This window comes from Drosophila santomea, chromosome 2L, assembly GCF_016746245.2.
Source record: "Drosophila santomea strain STO CAGO 1482 chromosome 2L, Prin_Dsan_1.1, whole genome shotgun sequence".
In the NCBI taxonomy this organism is placed as follows: Eukaryota; Metazoa; Arthropoda; class Insecta; order Diptera; family Drosophilidae; genus Drosophila; species Drosophila santomea.
The window spans coordinates 16706899-16722483 of record NC_053016.2 but is presented as its reverse complement, the minus strand read 5'-3'; the positions used below and the strand labels follow the sequence as shown (position 1 = coordinate 16722483).

The following is a 15585-nucleotide window of genomic DNA, read 5'->3' as shown; positions in this document are numbered from 1 at the left end:
TATAGCTAAAACTATATAAAAGTTAGACATTTAAAAATATATATATTAAATATTATGTAAACTGAGGCGGATAAACGATATAATTAGGAACATGAAATTTTAAAAGTAATCTTTTTAAAGCGTAGGTGTCTTAAGGCCTCATTCGAATTACTGTTTTAGTCCTCCAATAAAATATTTATGAATGACAATATTACCAAATTATGGCATTCAGCATTCGATTGGTAAAGAAAGCCTTAAGAAGATTCGGTAAGGTTTGAAATCTACTTAATGTATCTACTTGCACATATTGTCCCAATGGAATAATTAATTTTTAGAATTTTACGCGATATACAACACACTTCATTTTAAAATTTGCGCCTTGCTTCTAGCGGAGCCGTAGTGCTGCAGACTATCGATACCTAGATACATGGAAATATCGATATGAAAATGACAGTGCGCTGCAGTAAACAGTGAAAAAATATATCTGAGTGGAGTCCAATTGGGCTGCGAAAACTGAATTAAACTTGGTACAAAGACAATCTGCAGGTGCTAATAGCTGGAGTTTTATTTAAAAACTCGGGATATTTATTGCAAAGTTCATTCCATTCCACATCTTTTCGAAAAGGGTGGAGGCCAGGCCCACACATACATACACTTTCAACAGCAGCGCAGCTCGCCGAGTGAAGTGGAAAATGTATCCAAAGGAGTCCAATGGCCGTATTTGCGAGCAGATATGAACGAAAATTGCCAATTGACGACACCCAGGCGCTGAGCTGCGAGATAACCGCCGTCCAGGAGGTCACCGGACATACGGTAATTAGATCGCGAGGGGAAGACTTGCTGACCCCAGCGAAAAATCAATAATTGTTGATGATTTCATGCAAGCGGCGAATGTGACTGTGTGTGTGTCTGCTTGCAGGAGTACCTGCTGCGCGTGTGGAGGGGCGCCAGCAACAAAGACTACTGGACCGTTCTGCGCCGCTACAATGACTTTGACCAACTGGACAAGTCTCTCCGCGTCTCCGGCATCAAGCTGCCGCTGCCTCGCAAACGCATCTTTGGTAACATGCGCCCGGAGTTCATAGCTGAACGGAAGCAAGCCCTACAAGAGTACATAAACGCCGTACTAATGAATCCCATATTGGCCTCCTCGCTGCCAGCCAAGCGCTTTGTGGATCCCGAGAGTTACTCGCAGTCCTTTCACGGTGAGTTCATATGCTCATATGCAAAGGCCTTGTAATCAATATCATCCATTCCTTTACAGACCATGCCGTGCAGAATGCCATGCTCTGCCTGCGCAACGACGCTACATGGTTGCTGGGTGGAAGTATGGGCGCCATAGGCTGGCGCCTTCGGAAGCACTACTTTAAGGTTACTACAAAGCCGCCTGAGAAAAGCAGCAACAAACAACTGGTTAAGAGCGGCTCACAGACGCACCAGAGCAAACATTTTGCCGCTGGAAGCAGCAATGGCAGCGGTCACTCCATCGACGCCGGAACCTTAGATCCCGGGTCAGAGGTGATAGCTGAGTGGCTGGAGTACGGACCCGACAAGTTTATCGACGAAAAAGAAATCGGGGGCATAATGAAAAGCTTGATGGGCCTGCAGCATCCGCACATCGAGCCGGTTCTCCTGGCAGCACACACCGAAAACGGTTGCCTGGTCATAAGAAAGTCAGTATTTCACGTTATCCGTCACAGAATATAACTGAATTTGTGTCTCCACGTAGATTTCACAAGCATGGTACTTTAAAGGATGTTTTGTGCATGGCCGCGAATCCAAAGAATCCTTTTCTTAGCAAGTACGGCAATCCCAAGGGGCGCACTGCGCTTTCAATGAAACAAGTGGCTACATATGGGAAGCAAATTCTAGAGGCTCTAATATTTTTGCACTCAAAGGGATATGCATATGGTAAAAGGAAACTCTGTTGAAAGCTACTATTTATTTAATAAATGAAAACATTTTAAGGTCACCTACATTCCGGAAACATAGTAATAGTGGACGATTGTGTTAAGCTGCTGGACATCGAGAACTTTTTGCTGGGCGTACCAGCGTTTTACAGGCCATTTTTCATGCAGCACAGTAAAATCCATGCTATCGAAACCATAGATGTTTACTGTTTTGGTCATGTCCTTTTCGAAATGGCCATGGGTTATCCGCTGCAAGAGTCTGTTGTGCGCCAGATTACCGAATGTCCCGAAGCGCTAAGTAAGTAATTATTTTTTTAATAATTTTATTTAATTTTTAATCTGGTTGTCGTTCTAGAATGTCTTCTGGAGAGCATTCTTTCCAAGGAAGCTTGCAAAGCTGGCCTGCCGACGCTGGAGCAATTGTTGGGTCACAGATTTTTTTTGCAATACGCTTCTACTGAGAGCGCCGGCGTCGCTGCAACTTCTGAAAAGCCGTACTTTAAGCTATCATTGAATGCCAAAGAGCTGCTAAAGCAGGCGGCTATCAAGAGCGAGAACCGGCTCCGGGACGAACAAAAGTCTGTAAAGAACCAAAAGCGGATTGTGCGGGTCCAGGAACTGATGAGCTCCGAGGAAGAAAAGCGGAAGTCTAAGCAGAAAGCAGTTAGTTACCCAAAGCCCGAAAATTTCACGTAGTTCAGTCTTACACAGCTCATTTTTGGTTTCTTTTTTCGTTTATTTCAATGCTTTCGTATAGAAACTAGAGCACAAGCAGTCGAAGCTAAAGCAGCAAAGTTCAATCCAAACAAACAATGGACGCTTGTCGCTTGTGGCTGCGACTGCAGCGGCAGCTTCCTCCAGCACCGCGGTGGTAGGTGGGTTATGTGGGACCGACTCCTTCAACCGCTCCGACAGCACTCCCGAGGAGCCCACACTGGCCGGCATCAAATGTAGTTATTCAAATCAGATCACAGCTTCAAATTAGTAGTTTGTTGGCCTGTTCGCTTGAATTTACACGACTCACTTTCGATTTCGTCTTCCTTTCAGCACCACCGCTTACTCCGGGGCCCCACTTAGGCGGCATATATCAGGAAATACCGTCGTCGACTGGCGCACCGGTGGAACGGCAGTCCTCGACACCAAACATGCTGTCTGAGGATGTTGAGGGCGGCGATGGCGAAGAACCAACCCGCTCCGCTCTTCTCGAGTCCATCTGCAAGTTTAACCGTGGATCGCTGCGTAAAGTGCGATCCAACGACTAGCTGAGGAACTGAGAGATTAATAAACATTAAAATTTTTGGACCAAATGTGGCGTTATGAAATAACGATACCATCAAAAATAACTTGAACTAATCGAATTCCAAAAGCTACATTTTACATAGTAAGAAACAGAAAACCAGCAGATCGAAGACACCGCTGAGTATAGCATATACCCAAAACAATCCAGCAATTACTATATGTACTAACGAAACCCACTGATTATAATTATTGCATCTTATACGTGTCCACCATACATTGCATACGATATATCGGCTAAAAAGAATGTGTCTATTTATGAAAACAAGTTACATGTCACTCACTTGCGAGCAGATTTCCGATCGCAACTAAAGCTTTACCTATGTGTCCACTACACGACTGAAACTAACTTTGGTACGAATATCTTAATTGAAAAATGGAAACAAAGAATCTAAATCTTAAAACAAAAAACAACTCAAAAGAAACGACATAAAGAGAAATTAGAACTTTCCAATATTTACATAAGTCTGCACCAAAATTTGCACTAGACGAAAAACTATTCTTTTATATGGCCCACTGGCCAACATAGTACATGGATGTTAGATGTCTTAAGAAATCGTTCCTCGGTGTTGTGCTATCTCCACCACCGCGGTATTATCGCCAATTTTTAGTAGTTGTACTGCAGGTTTTGTAACTGAGTTTGAGTTTTAATATTTCGAAGAGCCACGAATGTTTCAAAAACACTCAACTGTTCGTTAATGTCTAGACATACACCGAGTCCTGGACTCAAAAATAAAATGAAAGCAACAGACAAAGACAAGAATATGTGGCCAAGAACTCGCACTGTTATTGTTTAACTTTTTATAGATATTTTATTAGGTGTGTATTTAACCGAATCCAAACGTATCGAGTATATTTATATTGAATTATGTGTATATATATGTAATTGGTGTTTTGTGGCCACAAGAGCACCCAGTAATAACGTAAATATCGTAACTTGGATGTGTATTATTGTCTACTGACTGTGTGTATATGTTTGATATATATACTTTAAATGCAAGACCGACCCGAAATGTGAAGCATACTCCCACACATATTGCAAACCAAATAAAGTGTAAACTAATTGTTGTAAGTAAGCTTATCTTTCAATTTCTGACAATCTAAGAAGGCTCTTATTTTTCAACGTAGCTTTAGGTAGTATATTTTTACTTCAGTCTAGTTCTATAAAGCATTTTAAGTTAAACATTGTGATCATGGGCGACTCTCCGGAAGAGCGGCGTAGCAAAGAAGTCTTGCCAGAGCCCTCCTCCAAGGAGGCGGAGACTGGCAAGGGAAAAAAGGAGAAAAAGGAAAAGTCGGCCGAGGGCAGTAAGCCGGTAAGTTGGGCTGACAAGTGGCGCATAATTTCACTGGTATTGATTCAACAAATCCAAACGCCACGAATTGCCACGGCGACAGGCCGTCAGGTTATCTGGCAGGGAATGACTTAATGGCATAATCATTTGTGGTTTTATGGCTAACCTCTACGCACTCGAGCCGAGTCAATTCCATTAATTCAAAAAAATGGCAGCCGCAGCAGCGAAGAACTGGTCGGGGCTAGTGAATCTTTACCTGGGCCAGGAGCGTGAGAAGGTATACGATTGATTTTGCCATTATGGTTACAATGGGATATTGATGTCTTTTTAATGAATTGATGCTTGTAACGGGATGTGAACACGGGAACCACACTGTTTGTCGAAAATTTGGCTAAGTCACGCCATATCTTGTGGGGATTCTATTGGGGGTATGGGCATCGTGGCTGTGACTGTGGCCAAACTAACATGCATATTTGGTTTCCCATTTCATCGACATGCAGAGGCCGGCGAGCAGCCAGCGCGGATCGCTGACCAAGTCCCATATGGGCGTTCCCTTGACGATGGGTGCTCCGGCAGCCAAGGTAAGTCCGTTAAATGTCCACGCAGCTGACTTTATGCCCTGAAATCTGCTTAATTTCTAGCCCACAATGCGGTTCATGCCCACCTACCGCCTGGAGTCCAAGAATCCGCTCAACAAGGAGCGCGTAGAGAACATCATAAAGGCGGTCATGAACCGACACTACAACGATGAGTACATGTTCCATCCGAAGCACTCACTGCACATGGCAGCGCAGGTTAGCGAGGAAATCAAAAACCGTATCAAACTCGACAACTACGACAGGTGACTTGTTCGGTGGTAAGCTATATCCGACTAACCACCTTTTCTATCCAGATATCGATACATAGTGCTGGTCACTGTGGGCGAGTTCCTGATGCAGGGCCTCTACTCCATGGTAAACTTCCTGTGGGATGCTGAAAAGGACGGATTTGTGACCTATAGCGTGGAGAGACCCTCGTACTTTGCGGTCTGCACCACCTTTTACCTGTACTACGATTGAAATCGAGATTCCAGGTCCTTGACGCGTTCCAGTTGTTAATAAATTGAAGTTGGTGCTAGCATTGGTGCTTAATTTCTTTACCTTCTTTTGTCATCAGATGGTTCGGTTCACTGTCTTCCACACTTGGTTGCACTATAACTCACAACTCACAAATTGTAACACTAGGTTGTATAACACGTAGGATTCGACAGCTGTCGTTTATTTGGATATCAGTACAATAGTTTGATATAATATTTTTTTGAAGCATAAATTACTCGAATGCAAGATGATGCAAGATAACTGCGTTTGATCGTTATTACTACCTCTGAGTGTATAGATTACGATTGGTATATATAAATAATATATTTGAGAACACACGCATACACAGCACATGCACTGGGGGAACTCCTCGGATTATCATTGTGTATAAACTGATCTCGGTCCGAGGAATGACACTTGAACTCACCGAAACAAATGTAGCATGAACGCATTTATGTATAAATTATAAACAAAACACTATTCTGTTGAGCGCAGCCACAAGAAAACCAATGTAACAATTGCCAAACCAAATCAAACAGCATAGACATTTTGGAGCAAATGCTACACGACGTTCTCTCTTCGGATGGAAGACGGATATTGATCAGGGATCGGAACACGATTTGGAATTGCTAGCCACTTTCACGCACCCAAAGGCCAGAAACACCAAAGAAACTCTTGCAGATCGGGGGAAACTGAAACTCAGCTGAAATTAAGCACTTCGCACTGATGGGAAATCGCACTGCAAACAAACGAAAACTTCTGGAGCCACTCCGCAATTTTATTTTGGACTCAACTGGACAATCAGACCACTACTGGGCGCACTTTCGGTCGCTCTGCATTTTCGTCATCGATCACAAACGAAAGAACGAAATCAGCGTAACACAAATCAAAATGGAAAATCAATTTTAAGGAACACAAAAACGTTTCATTGACATTATTTGGCACTGTTGATCATATGCGGACACTCGAATGGAGCTTTTTAGAAAATGTTTGGTTTTTACTCGTGTTGTTTTCATTCTGTTGTACACTTTTATCATAATAAAATTGGAAAATTTGTATGGGTAGCTTTAGATACAATTAAAACTTTTTAGCACAATAAAGAAAAATATGTATAAACTTCACTGTCACTAACACATCGAGAACTTGAAATAAAACCAAAAGAGAGATCCTGTCTGCAAAAGAAGGTTGATTAATGGTTGGTTAATTCGGGTTTTGGTCATGAGGTGTGGGTGAAGTCTCCTCGGTTCTGCTTCTGTCTCTGTATGTGTGCATCATGTGTGTGTGTGTGCGGTGCTAGGAGGAGCCACATACACGTCCCTTGCATGTATGTGGCCCCCGTTTGTCCTCCTCTTGAAAGAGGGCGAGCAAAGATATGACTACGGCTGCTATGTTATAATTATATGTGGCGGAGTTTTTTCTTGAGCACTGTGGCTAGTTATTACCTCCAGTTTGTCCAGCACTTGCTTCCCAACCCCACCATCGCCAGCCTTTCCAGCTTATGCCGTTCCGCCGCGCACCACCACAATCACCAGGTGGTCCTCCTTCAGACCCTCCTCTGTTAGACTGTGACAGGTGCGCTTTAGCAGCTCTGTAGAAAAGTCGCAGGGCGGAAAGGCATACAGCACGCCAGTAGCTTCCGTCTCCTTGTTTAGCAGCGAGATCACGCCAGCCGCCTCCTTCTGCTTTAAATAGGAAACCAGGTTCCTTAGTGGTCGCGTCTGCACACTGGCATCGTCGCAATTTGTGTCGATTGTGGAGCCGGCCAGGCCCATGAAAATGGCGTGTGACGATGAGGATGCAATACGTTTTTGCACGTCGTCCAGCTTTGGCGGATCCAAACGCAGTCGTTGGGTGATACGTAGATTGTGCTTGCCTTCCTCATCGCGCATCAGCGACTCCACAATATCCGTATCCCCGTCCGTCAAATGGAACTTGGCTGGAAACAATGAGCTCTTAAGGATCAGAGCTCCGGTCCACACTGTGCTGCACTTGCGCGCCACCTCTGGAACCGTACTAGCTGATCCAAGGGCTTCGTTGCGACGAGTCGAGCTGTCAGAGTCGGATCCGGGGGAGCGAGCCCGCTTTAATGGGGATCTAGAACGAGAACGTTCTACACCGGGTTCGCGGGAGCTCGAGCGGGCTCCCCTGTCGTAGGATTCTCCTGGCGGGCGTCGCCACTCATCGTCCACTCCGCCGGGAGGGGGAACCGATGAAGAGGAACCTGCCAAGGACCCAGGATGCGGTGGCCTATGCACATCGTTGTGGTAGTGGTACATGCCTCTCCCTCTTCCGCGATATCCACCACGTCCACGGTAACCACCCCTAGGTGGATACGGTGAATAGCCACCACGCGGAGCATAGGCCGCGGACTCTTCATAATACGGATCATATTCCGGACGTCTGTACTCCAGCGCACTTTCATCATACGGCGGCTTTGAGCTCTTGAAAGGTGCTGCCGGTGTAGCGCCGGGCAACTCAGCGAAGTCCGTACGAAGTCGACGTTCGGGTCCACCCAATGGGAATCCTCGCATCTCCTTTACCGCCGCCGTGGCTGCCTCCACCGTCTCGTACTGAATGTAAGCGTACGGCTCGCCCTTCTGATATTCAATCTTCTTGATCGCGCCGAAACGATCAAACTCTCGCTCCAGCTGAGTTACAGAGGTCCAGGCACCTAAGCCTCCGATCCACATACGCGTTGCCGGAGTCACTTTGCCATATCCGATCTTGCACTGAAACTTGCCAATGTACTGGCCGGACAATTCGATCTTCGCACGGTGAGCCATATCCAAGTTCTGGTAACGTACAAACGCGAACGCGTTCCCCGTACCCGGCGGCGGGCGTTTGATGTCAATGTCATCTACAACTCCGTATTTGCCAAAGATACGACGCAGTTCGTCGTCGGCGATGGTAACCTCCAGATTTCCTGCAAACAGTGTGCGCGTAGAAAGGGGATCATCTTCAGGCTGCACATGATGTAAGTAATTGGGAAATTTGTCCTTCTTGCTCTCAGGCTTTTCATAAGGAGCGTGTGGGCGGGGTGCCAATGGCCTCATTGGAGCATACTGATGCGGCGGGGCATGGCCGTGAAGGTGATGTGGATGGCCGCCTCGATGTAGAGGTGGTCCGCGTGGCGGATGAGGATAATCATGGTGCAATGGGCGGTAATCACGTGGATGGACTGCGTGCGGATGCATATGGGGAGGACCGTAGCGGTCGTAGGGATCAATCGGAGGTCGACGGTGATCCAAAGGAACGCCTTGGCCCATGGGGGACCGCGAGTAGTGGTATCGTTCGTAGTCCGGTGGGGACATTGAGTGCCCGCGTGGTCTGCAAGACATCTAAGATTAGGCAAGGCTACCAAAAAAAAATGTAAAATAATCCAACCTATACTCCGGTCTGGTTGTGGACTTGTACACAGGCTCCACAATGGCCATCTTGTCGTAGATGATCAGGCGCGGCTTGTGATGTTTCGCCTCTCGTGCATCTTCAGGGGTTCGAAAGCAAACGTAAGCAACCCGTTCATCCAAGTCGTGCGCCAGTCGCACGCTAAAATCACCAAACTTCTTGTACTCGCGGTACAGTGTCTCTTCGATGAAATCGTCCGGAGCCTTCGGCGGCAGTGCGCTGACGCAAAGTACCTTGTAACCAGCTGGTCGTTCTGTGGGCGGAGGACCACGCATGTAGGGCTCCCGGTGCGGAGAGCCATAACGGCTCGGCGAGCGGTCCAATCGACGTCGCATACGATCCGGCGACAGGCGCTCCGGCGAATCGCCAGGCACACCGCTGCCGTTGTCGTACCCACGACCCATGCTCCGCGAATTGCGCGACAAACTGCTCCTGGAGGCCGGGCCCGGGGAGCGCGAGGCGCTACGCTTCATGTTGTGAATTTTGATTGTGATTCGATCGGCTCCGGCTCCGTCTCGATGACTACTCATGGGCGGCTATTCCGGGGCGCTTTAACTCGGTTTGTGCTGCCTGAGAACTTTCTGGCAATTTAGTTCCGGGGATTCTGCGAAAAATTTGAGTTACTTTGTGAAAGTACTGGCGAAGGCAAGGACCGGCGCCAGTGAAAATCGGCGCCCCAAGACAAAGAAAATCGCTTTAAGCGAAAATATTAAAAAATCCTAGCACTTCAGATCGTTTTTAGAGTTCTTACCACTTCCGGCTCTTTTGGATGTTTTTTTAAGTGCTAGTTTTCTATTAAATCGTGGATTATCCACAGATTCTTCAATTTTCTCCGGCTTTTATAATTCTGTATGCGTCGAAAGTGGAGTGCGCTATCGATAACTATAAGTTTTGGCTATCGGTAGTGCTGGTCCCGCTTCTGTTATCGAGCCAGTTTTGTCCATTTTATAGGCAAAAGGTTGGTTTGTTATAATAAATAGTTATAATAATATAAATTCTCATGTACATTTTTGTGAACTTAAGAATAAAAATAATAAATGTATCGGCTAAAGTACCAGCGCCCAAATATTTTCTGTTCTGAACCTTTGAACATGTGAGATAACAAAAACAGGATAATGTACGCGACTTACACCGGATGTGTAAGTGTTTATGGCTATAAAAGTTTGCTGTTTTTAGTCGATGCAATCGGGCAGAACTGCCTCGATAAGTAACTAAGGCGGCACTGCATTTAAAACCGTCAAGGCTTCAGGTAAAAGGAATCACAGGTAGAAAACTGTTAGATGCAGTAAAATTCTCGGTATTCCACCAGATGTAGGAAAACCCAAACGGTTTAATAAAAGAAAATAACTAGGGTTTACAAAGGCTGCACATACGAGATTTTCGGGTATAAAGAGTGGCGCCTGTTGCTGGGTATTGGCATTGTAATAACGAAAGCAATAGCGAAATGGTTCATCTATTGACTGAAAAGAAGACGCAGGAGGTGGTGACCAAAGCCCCAGGCAGCTTCAATTGAGCGGTCACGTGGGGTTCGACACGCTACGGACCAGCTGGTCAACAAGAGCGTCCAGAATGGGTTTAACTTCAACATTCTGTGTATCGGCGAGACTGCACTCGGGAAATCCACGCTCATGGACACCCTGTTCAATACCAACTTTGGATCCACACCGAGCCCGCACAGCCTACCCAATTGAAGCTGAGGCAATACCGTCTCAGGGGCAGTGCCGCTAATCACCTTTGTACTCGCGGACAGGCTCTCGATAAACGCCAGCTCGGCGTGCGTGCGAGTACTGTACCAGCTGGCGTTTGCGGAGGCCAGATAGGGTCGGTGGAGAGCCATAACGGCTCGGCAGCGTCCTGACTGCATCGCCGACAGGGCTCGGTCGAGCATGGTTGTCGTCCAGACATGCTCGCGTGGGACACTGCCCGGGCCGGGGAGCGCGAGGCGCTACGCTTCATGTTGTGAATTTTGATTGTGATTCGATCGGCTCCGGCTCCGTCTCGATGACTACTCATGGGCGGCTATTCCGGGGCGCTTTAACTCGGTTTGTGCTGCCTGAGAACTTTCTGGCAATTTAGTTCCGGGGATTCTGCGAAAAATTTGAGTTACTTTGTGAAAGTACTGGCGAAAGGCAAGAAGACAAGCGGCGGCCAGGTGAAAAGAAAATGGCGGCGCCCCAAGACAAAGAAAATCGCTTTAAGCGAAAATATTAAAAAATCCTAGCACTTCAGATCGTTTTTAGAGTTCTTACCACTTCCGGCTCTTTTGGATGTTTTTTTAAGTGCTAGTTTTCTATTAAATCGTGGATTATCCACAGATTCTTCAATTTTCTCCGGCTTTTATAATTCTGTATGCGTCGAAAGTGGAGTGCGCTATCGATAACTATAAGTTTTGGCTATCGGTAGTGCTGGTCCCGCTTCTGTTATCGAGCCAGTTTTGTCCATTTTATAGGCAAAAGGTTGGTTTGTTATAATATAATAGTTATAATAATATAAATTCTCAATGTACATTTTTGTGAACTTAAGAATAAAAATAATAAATGTATCGGCTAAAGTACCAGCGCCCAAATATTTTCTGTTCTGAACCTTTGAACATGTGAGATAACAAAAACAGGATAAATGTACGCGACTTACACCGGATGTGTAAGTGTTTATGGCTATAAAAGTTTGCTGTTTTTAGTCGATGCAATCGGGCAGAACTGCCTCGATAAGTAACTAAGGCGGCACTGCATTTAAAACCGTCAAGGCTTCAGGTAAAAGGAATCACAGGTAGAAAACTGTTAGATGCAGTAAAATTCTCGGTATTCCACCAGATGTAGGAAAACCCAAACGGTTTAATAAAAGAAAATAACTAGGGTTTACAAAGGCTGCACATACGAGATTTTCGGGTATAAAGAGTGGCGCCTGTTGCTGGGTATTGGCATTGTAATAACGAAAGCAATAGCGAAATGGTTCATCTATTGACTGAAAAGAAGACGCAGGAGGTGGTGACCAAAGCCCCCAGGCAGCTTCAATTGAGCGGTCACGTGGGGTTCGACACGCTACCGGACCAGCTGGTCAACAAGAGCGTCCAGAATGGGTTTAACTTCAACATTCTGTGTATCGGCGAGACTGCACTCGGGAAATCCACGCTCATGGACACCCTGTTCAATACCAACTTTGGATCCACACCGAGCCCGCACAGCCTACCCAATGTGAAGCTGAAGGCAAATACCTACGAGCTGCAGGAGAGCAACGTCCGCTTGAAGCTGACCGTTTGTGACACGATCGGATACGGCGATCAGGTTAATAAAGCGGACAGCTACAAGGCTTTGGTGGAGTACATAGACAGCCAGTTCGAAGCGTATTTGCAGGAAGAGCTCAAGATTCAGCGGACGATGGCCAGTGCTCATGATGGACGCGTTCACGCCTGCCTGTACTTCATCTGCCCCACGGGCCATGGTCTGAAAGCTATGGATTTGGTGTGCATGAAGCAATTGGACACTCGGGTAAACATCATTCCCGTGATCGCGAAGGCCGACACAATCTCCAAGTCGGAGCTGCCAGGTTTTAAGGAACGAATAATGAACGAACTACGGCGGAACAATGTGTGTATCTACCAGTTTCCCATGGACGACGAAACTGCGTCCGAAACCAATGCCTCGATGAACGGTCATCTTCCCTTTGCCGTTGTTGGCAGTACGGAGTTCGTAAAGGTTGCCGGTAAGCAGGTTCGTGCCCGTCAATATCCTTGGGGAGCGGTGCACATAGAAAACGAGTCGCACTGCGATTTTGTGAAACTGCGCGGTGACCGTATTGGATATGGGCACCAGCACTCAGGGCAACGCAATCAAGGGCGTCAAGCTGACCAGCAATAATAATAACAAGGCCATCTTTATTGAGAGTGGAATTCATGCCAGGGAGTGGATTGCCCCAGCCGCTGCCACCTATATCATCAACCAGCTTCTGACCTCCCAAGATCCGAATGTGCAGAAACTGGCCAACGAGTACAACTGGATTATCTTCCCCTGCGTCAATCCAGATGGCTACAAGTACACATTCGAGCACGACCGAATGTGGCGCAAGAACCGTCAGCTGTTTGGAACCTGCCGTGGGGTTGATCTGAACAGGAACTACCCGGACAACTGGAACTCGACGGGATCCAGCAGCGACCCCACCCGCTACGATTATGCTGGACCCTCCGCTGGAAGCGAACTGGAGACCCAGCGCTTGATTGAGTTCATTCGCGCAAATGTGGGCAAAGAGCAAATAAAGACATACATTGCTCTTCATTCCTACTCTCAAATGCTAATGTTCCCATATGGTTACACCAAAGAGCGGGTGTCCAACTACGATGACCTGCAGGAGTTTGGTAAGAAGGCATCGGCAGCAATCAAGGCCGAGAGCGGTAGGGATTACGTGAGTGGTAGCCTGTATGAGACCATATACCCGTCGAGTGGCGGCAGCATGGATTGGGCGCATGCAGAAGCCGGTATTCCGATTGCCTACACCTTCGAGCTGCGTGGTCCACCAGATAGCCAAGACTTGTTCATCCTGCCCGCTGTGCAAATCCAGCCCACTGCCAGCGAAGCCTTCACTGCCATTCGTACCATCGTGGAGGCGGCAGCAGAGAAGGGCTACTACAAGTAAGCACAATAATGTTCGGAAGTAATCATTTTCTACGTTCAACGGTTTATAAACCTTATCTTTATAAAAATAAACAGACATAAAAGCAAAAGTTTGTGTTGTGGTTACATTTAAAGCGTTAAACGATAAGGATCAGACGGGTCGCTTTTGTGTGATATATGGTCAGATTAGGGTAATTCTACCCTACTTAATCTACGTCTTCAAGGCGCTGGTTATGTGGTTTCTAGGCGACAGGCGCGGGTCAAATATGGCCTTTATCTGTACTTGGCATTCTGCAAGATAAATGCTTTGAGTAATTGATATAGTTTGCCTTTAAAACATGATTTATACCATTTTCCATTAGAAACAGGCAGCGATCGTAAAGAATAATACTCTCCACCAGCGGAGCCATCATTAATCGAAGTGTGTAAAATGAAACTATTTGTTGCCAGTTGGCCAAATCTGTTTCCGTCTGCTCTTTTTTTAGAATACGGCTGTCCAGACCTTCAAAGCGAGTACCCTGTACCGCTTTCTGGAAGTATCTGCAAAACATGGTTTAGATTTGTATATATCTTTCGAATTTGTTATCTTACTCGTGAAACGTCATGCCGGGTGAGTACTTTACATTTCGCAGCGCACAGTGACGAAGTTCTGGAAACTGATGCACTATTATTCGTTCTGCTGCGGCTCTTAGGGAGTGTATGCGGAGATGTTGGTAGTCCCCAATCAGCAGACGATCGTGATACACCTCGATGGCGTGGCAGGAGATCTCACGGGCCTCGTAACTCAGTTGGCACCCGCTTTTATCTTTGAGTACTCTGCTCAATGGGTACCCATGCACTTGCCCCCTGGGATGGGTTGCCTGTGTGGTCATTTTTTGGTAGCAACAGCCCACAAAGTTAAGAAACTTGGCCTGCGGGCAGGCGACAAACATGCGCATCAGTGTCGGTCCAAGATTGCCACAGGGATGCAGGCCTATTACACCAAATCGAAAATTGTCGTCTGTTAGTTGGAGGGCCATCCGAATGCTAGATAGGAACTGCTCTGGTTTAGTGGTGCTCTCCAAACGATGTGTGAGGTGCACTGGTCGCTGAAAATGTCTGGTCGCATCCTGTGACAGGTGTTTTGCAGCCATGGACTCCAGCTTCAAATCAATTTCGGTTGCTTGCTGATTGAGATCGGCTTGCATCTCATAGCAGCACACTCGCAGTCCATATCCGTAGCCCAAAACACGTGCCAGGTGACCAACACCCGCCCCAAAGTCCACAATAAAGTCGACAGGAGTATTTTTTTGACTTAGGGCACAAATTTCGGCCATTCGAATGATTTCATGCTGCTTCTTTGGCTTAACCCGTTTTAGGAATACGTGTTTCAGCTTTGGGTGATCCAGAAGTAAGCAAGGGAAGGAGTTCTAAGTGAAGAAAGATATTTAAAACCGATTTCGGATTAAATGCTGACGGGATTTTACCAACATCAGGGGGGTTCTTTGGTACTCGGCTGACGCAGAGTTTCCTTAGCTCATGTTGCAGGCACTTCAGATCCGATGGTAATGACAGCTGGGTATTCTCATTTTGTAGCAACTCTCCAAGGTTTTCCAGTTGAACGCTTTCCAAGTACTTTTGCCAATTCTCTGGAAGTGTACCCCAATGATCGTCTATGAAAAAGTCCTATGAATAAAAATTGTTACATCAAAATAATAAGGACTTCATAATGGAGATATTGTAAGGATATTGTAGAAAACAAATCTAGCATCTTAATATTTAAAATGACTTACCAGTACATAGGCATTCAACAACCATTCATATTTCTGCAACAACTCCAGGCTTTTTTCAAGTTTTTCTCTTATAACCAACATTTTTAACAAAGATATACTAGATATTTGTACATCAAAACATTACCCTCCTGCACAATGTTTTTAATAGTCAAGTTGCCAACCATGTGTGGCTTAATTTCCGATAGTTAAAAATGGCCGATAAATTGACAACAAAGTTTTCTTCCCAAAACGCGATACTTTACTTTTAT

General features: G+C 46.1%; 6 protein-coding genes across 8 annotated transcripts; 4 read left to right on the top strand and 2 right to left on the bottom strand.

The window, feature by feature from the left end:
• The first annotated feature begins 414 nt into the window (after positions 1-414).
• Positions 415-4257, top strand: LOC120444132 (PX domain-containing protein kinase-like protein). Its single transcript, XM_039623696.2, has 9 exons — positions 415-525; positions 605-792; positions 899-1184; positions 1244-1652; positions 1709-1890; positions 1948-2187; positions 2245-2552; positions 2647-2839; positions 2937-4257. The coding sequence occupies exons 2-9, from the start codon at positions 691-693 to the stop codon at positions 3149-3151; spliced, it is 1935 nt and encodes a 644-aa protein (XP_039479630.1). The 5' UTR covers positions 415-525; positions 605-690; the 3' UTR covers positions 3152-4257.
• Positions 4258-4295: 38 nt separating this feature from the next.
• On the top strand, positions 4296-5610 carry LOC120444133 (dynein light chain Tctex-type protein 2B). 2 transcript variants are annotated; one of them, XM_039623698.2, is made up of 4 exons: positions 4296-4501; positions 4981-5061; positions 5122-5321; positions 5373-5610. In XM_039623698.2, exons 1-4 carry the CDS (start codon positions 4379-4381, stop codon positions 5536-5538), a joined length of 570 nt encoding a protein of 189 aa, XP_039479632.1. In that variant the 5' UTR covers positions 4296-4378; the 3' UTR covers positions 5539-5610. The 2 variants fall into 2 exon arrangements, with proteins under 2 accessions (XP_039479632.1, XP_039479633.1); XM_039623699.1 differs by lacking the exon at positions 4296-4501 and adding an exon at positions 4553-4757.
• Positions 5611-5709: 99 nt separating this feature from the next.
• On the bottom strand, positions 5710-9854 carry LOC120444131 (RNA-binding protein spenito). The gene is made up of 3 exons (XM_039623694.2): positions 9713-9854; positions 8941-9565; positions 5710-8883 (listed from the first exon to the last, which is right to left on the bottom strand). The coding sequence occupies exons 2-3, from the start codon at positions 9489-9491 to the stop codon at positions 7053-7055; spliced, it is 2382 nt and encodes a 793-aa protein (XP_039479628.1). The 5' UTR covers positions 9492-9565; positions 9713-9854; the 3' UTR covers positions 5710-7052.
• Positions 9855-11676: 1822 nt separating this feature from the next.
• Positions 11677-12743, top strand: LOC120444150 (septin-2; the record flags this gene model as incomplete). Its single annotated transcript, XM_039623726.1, has 1 exon — positions 11677-12743. A coding segment is annotated over exon 1 (837 nt), but the record flags the coding sequence as incomplete, so codon positions are not given.
• A 2-nt stretch (positions 12744-12745) lies between these two features.
• Positions 12746-13675, top strand: LOC120445990 (zinc carboxypeptidase). The gene has a single exon (XM_039626726.1). It carries the CDS (start codon positions 12760-12762, stop codon positions 13585-13587), a length of 828 nt encoding a protein of 275 aa, XP_039482660.1. The 5' UTR covers positions 12746-12759; the 3' UTR covers positions 13588-13675.
• Positions 13613-15494, bottom strand: LOC120445974 (protein RRNAD1). Of its 2 annotated transcripts, XM_039626709.1 has the most exons (5): positions 15338-15494; positions 15036-15230; positions 14157-14974; positions 13915-14105; positions 13613-13856 (listed from the first exon to the last, which is right to left on the bottom strand). In XM_039626709.1, exons 1-5 carry the CDS (start codon positions 15416-15418, stop codon positions 13777-13779), a joined length of 1365 nt encoding a protein of 454 aa, XP_039482643.1. In that variant the 5' UTR covers positions 15419-15494; the 3' UTR covers positions 13613-13776. The 2 variants fall into 2 exon arrangements, with proteins under 2 accessions (XP_039482643.1, XP_039482651.1); XM_039626717.2 differs by lacking the exon at positions 15338-15494 and having other exon boundaries at positions 15032-15172.
• Positions 15495-15585: the final 91 nt, after the last annotated feature.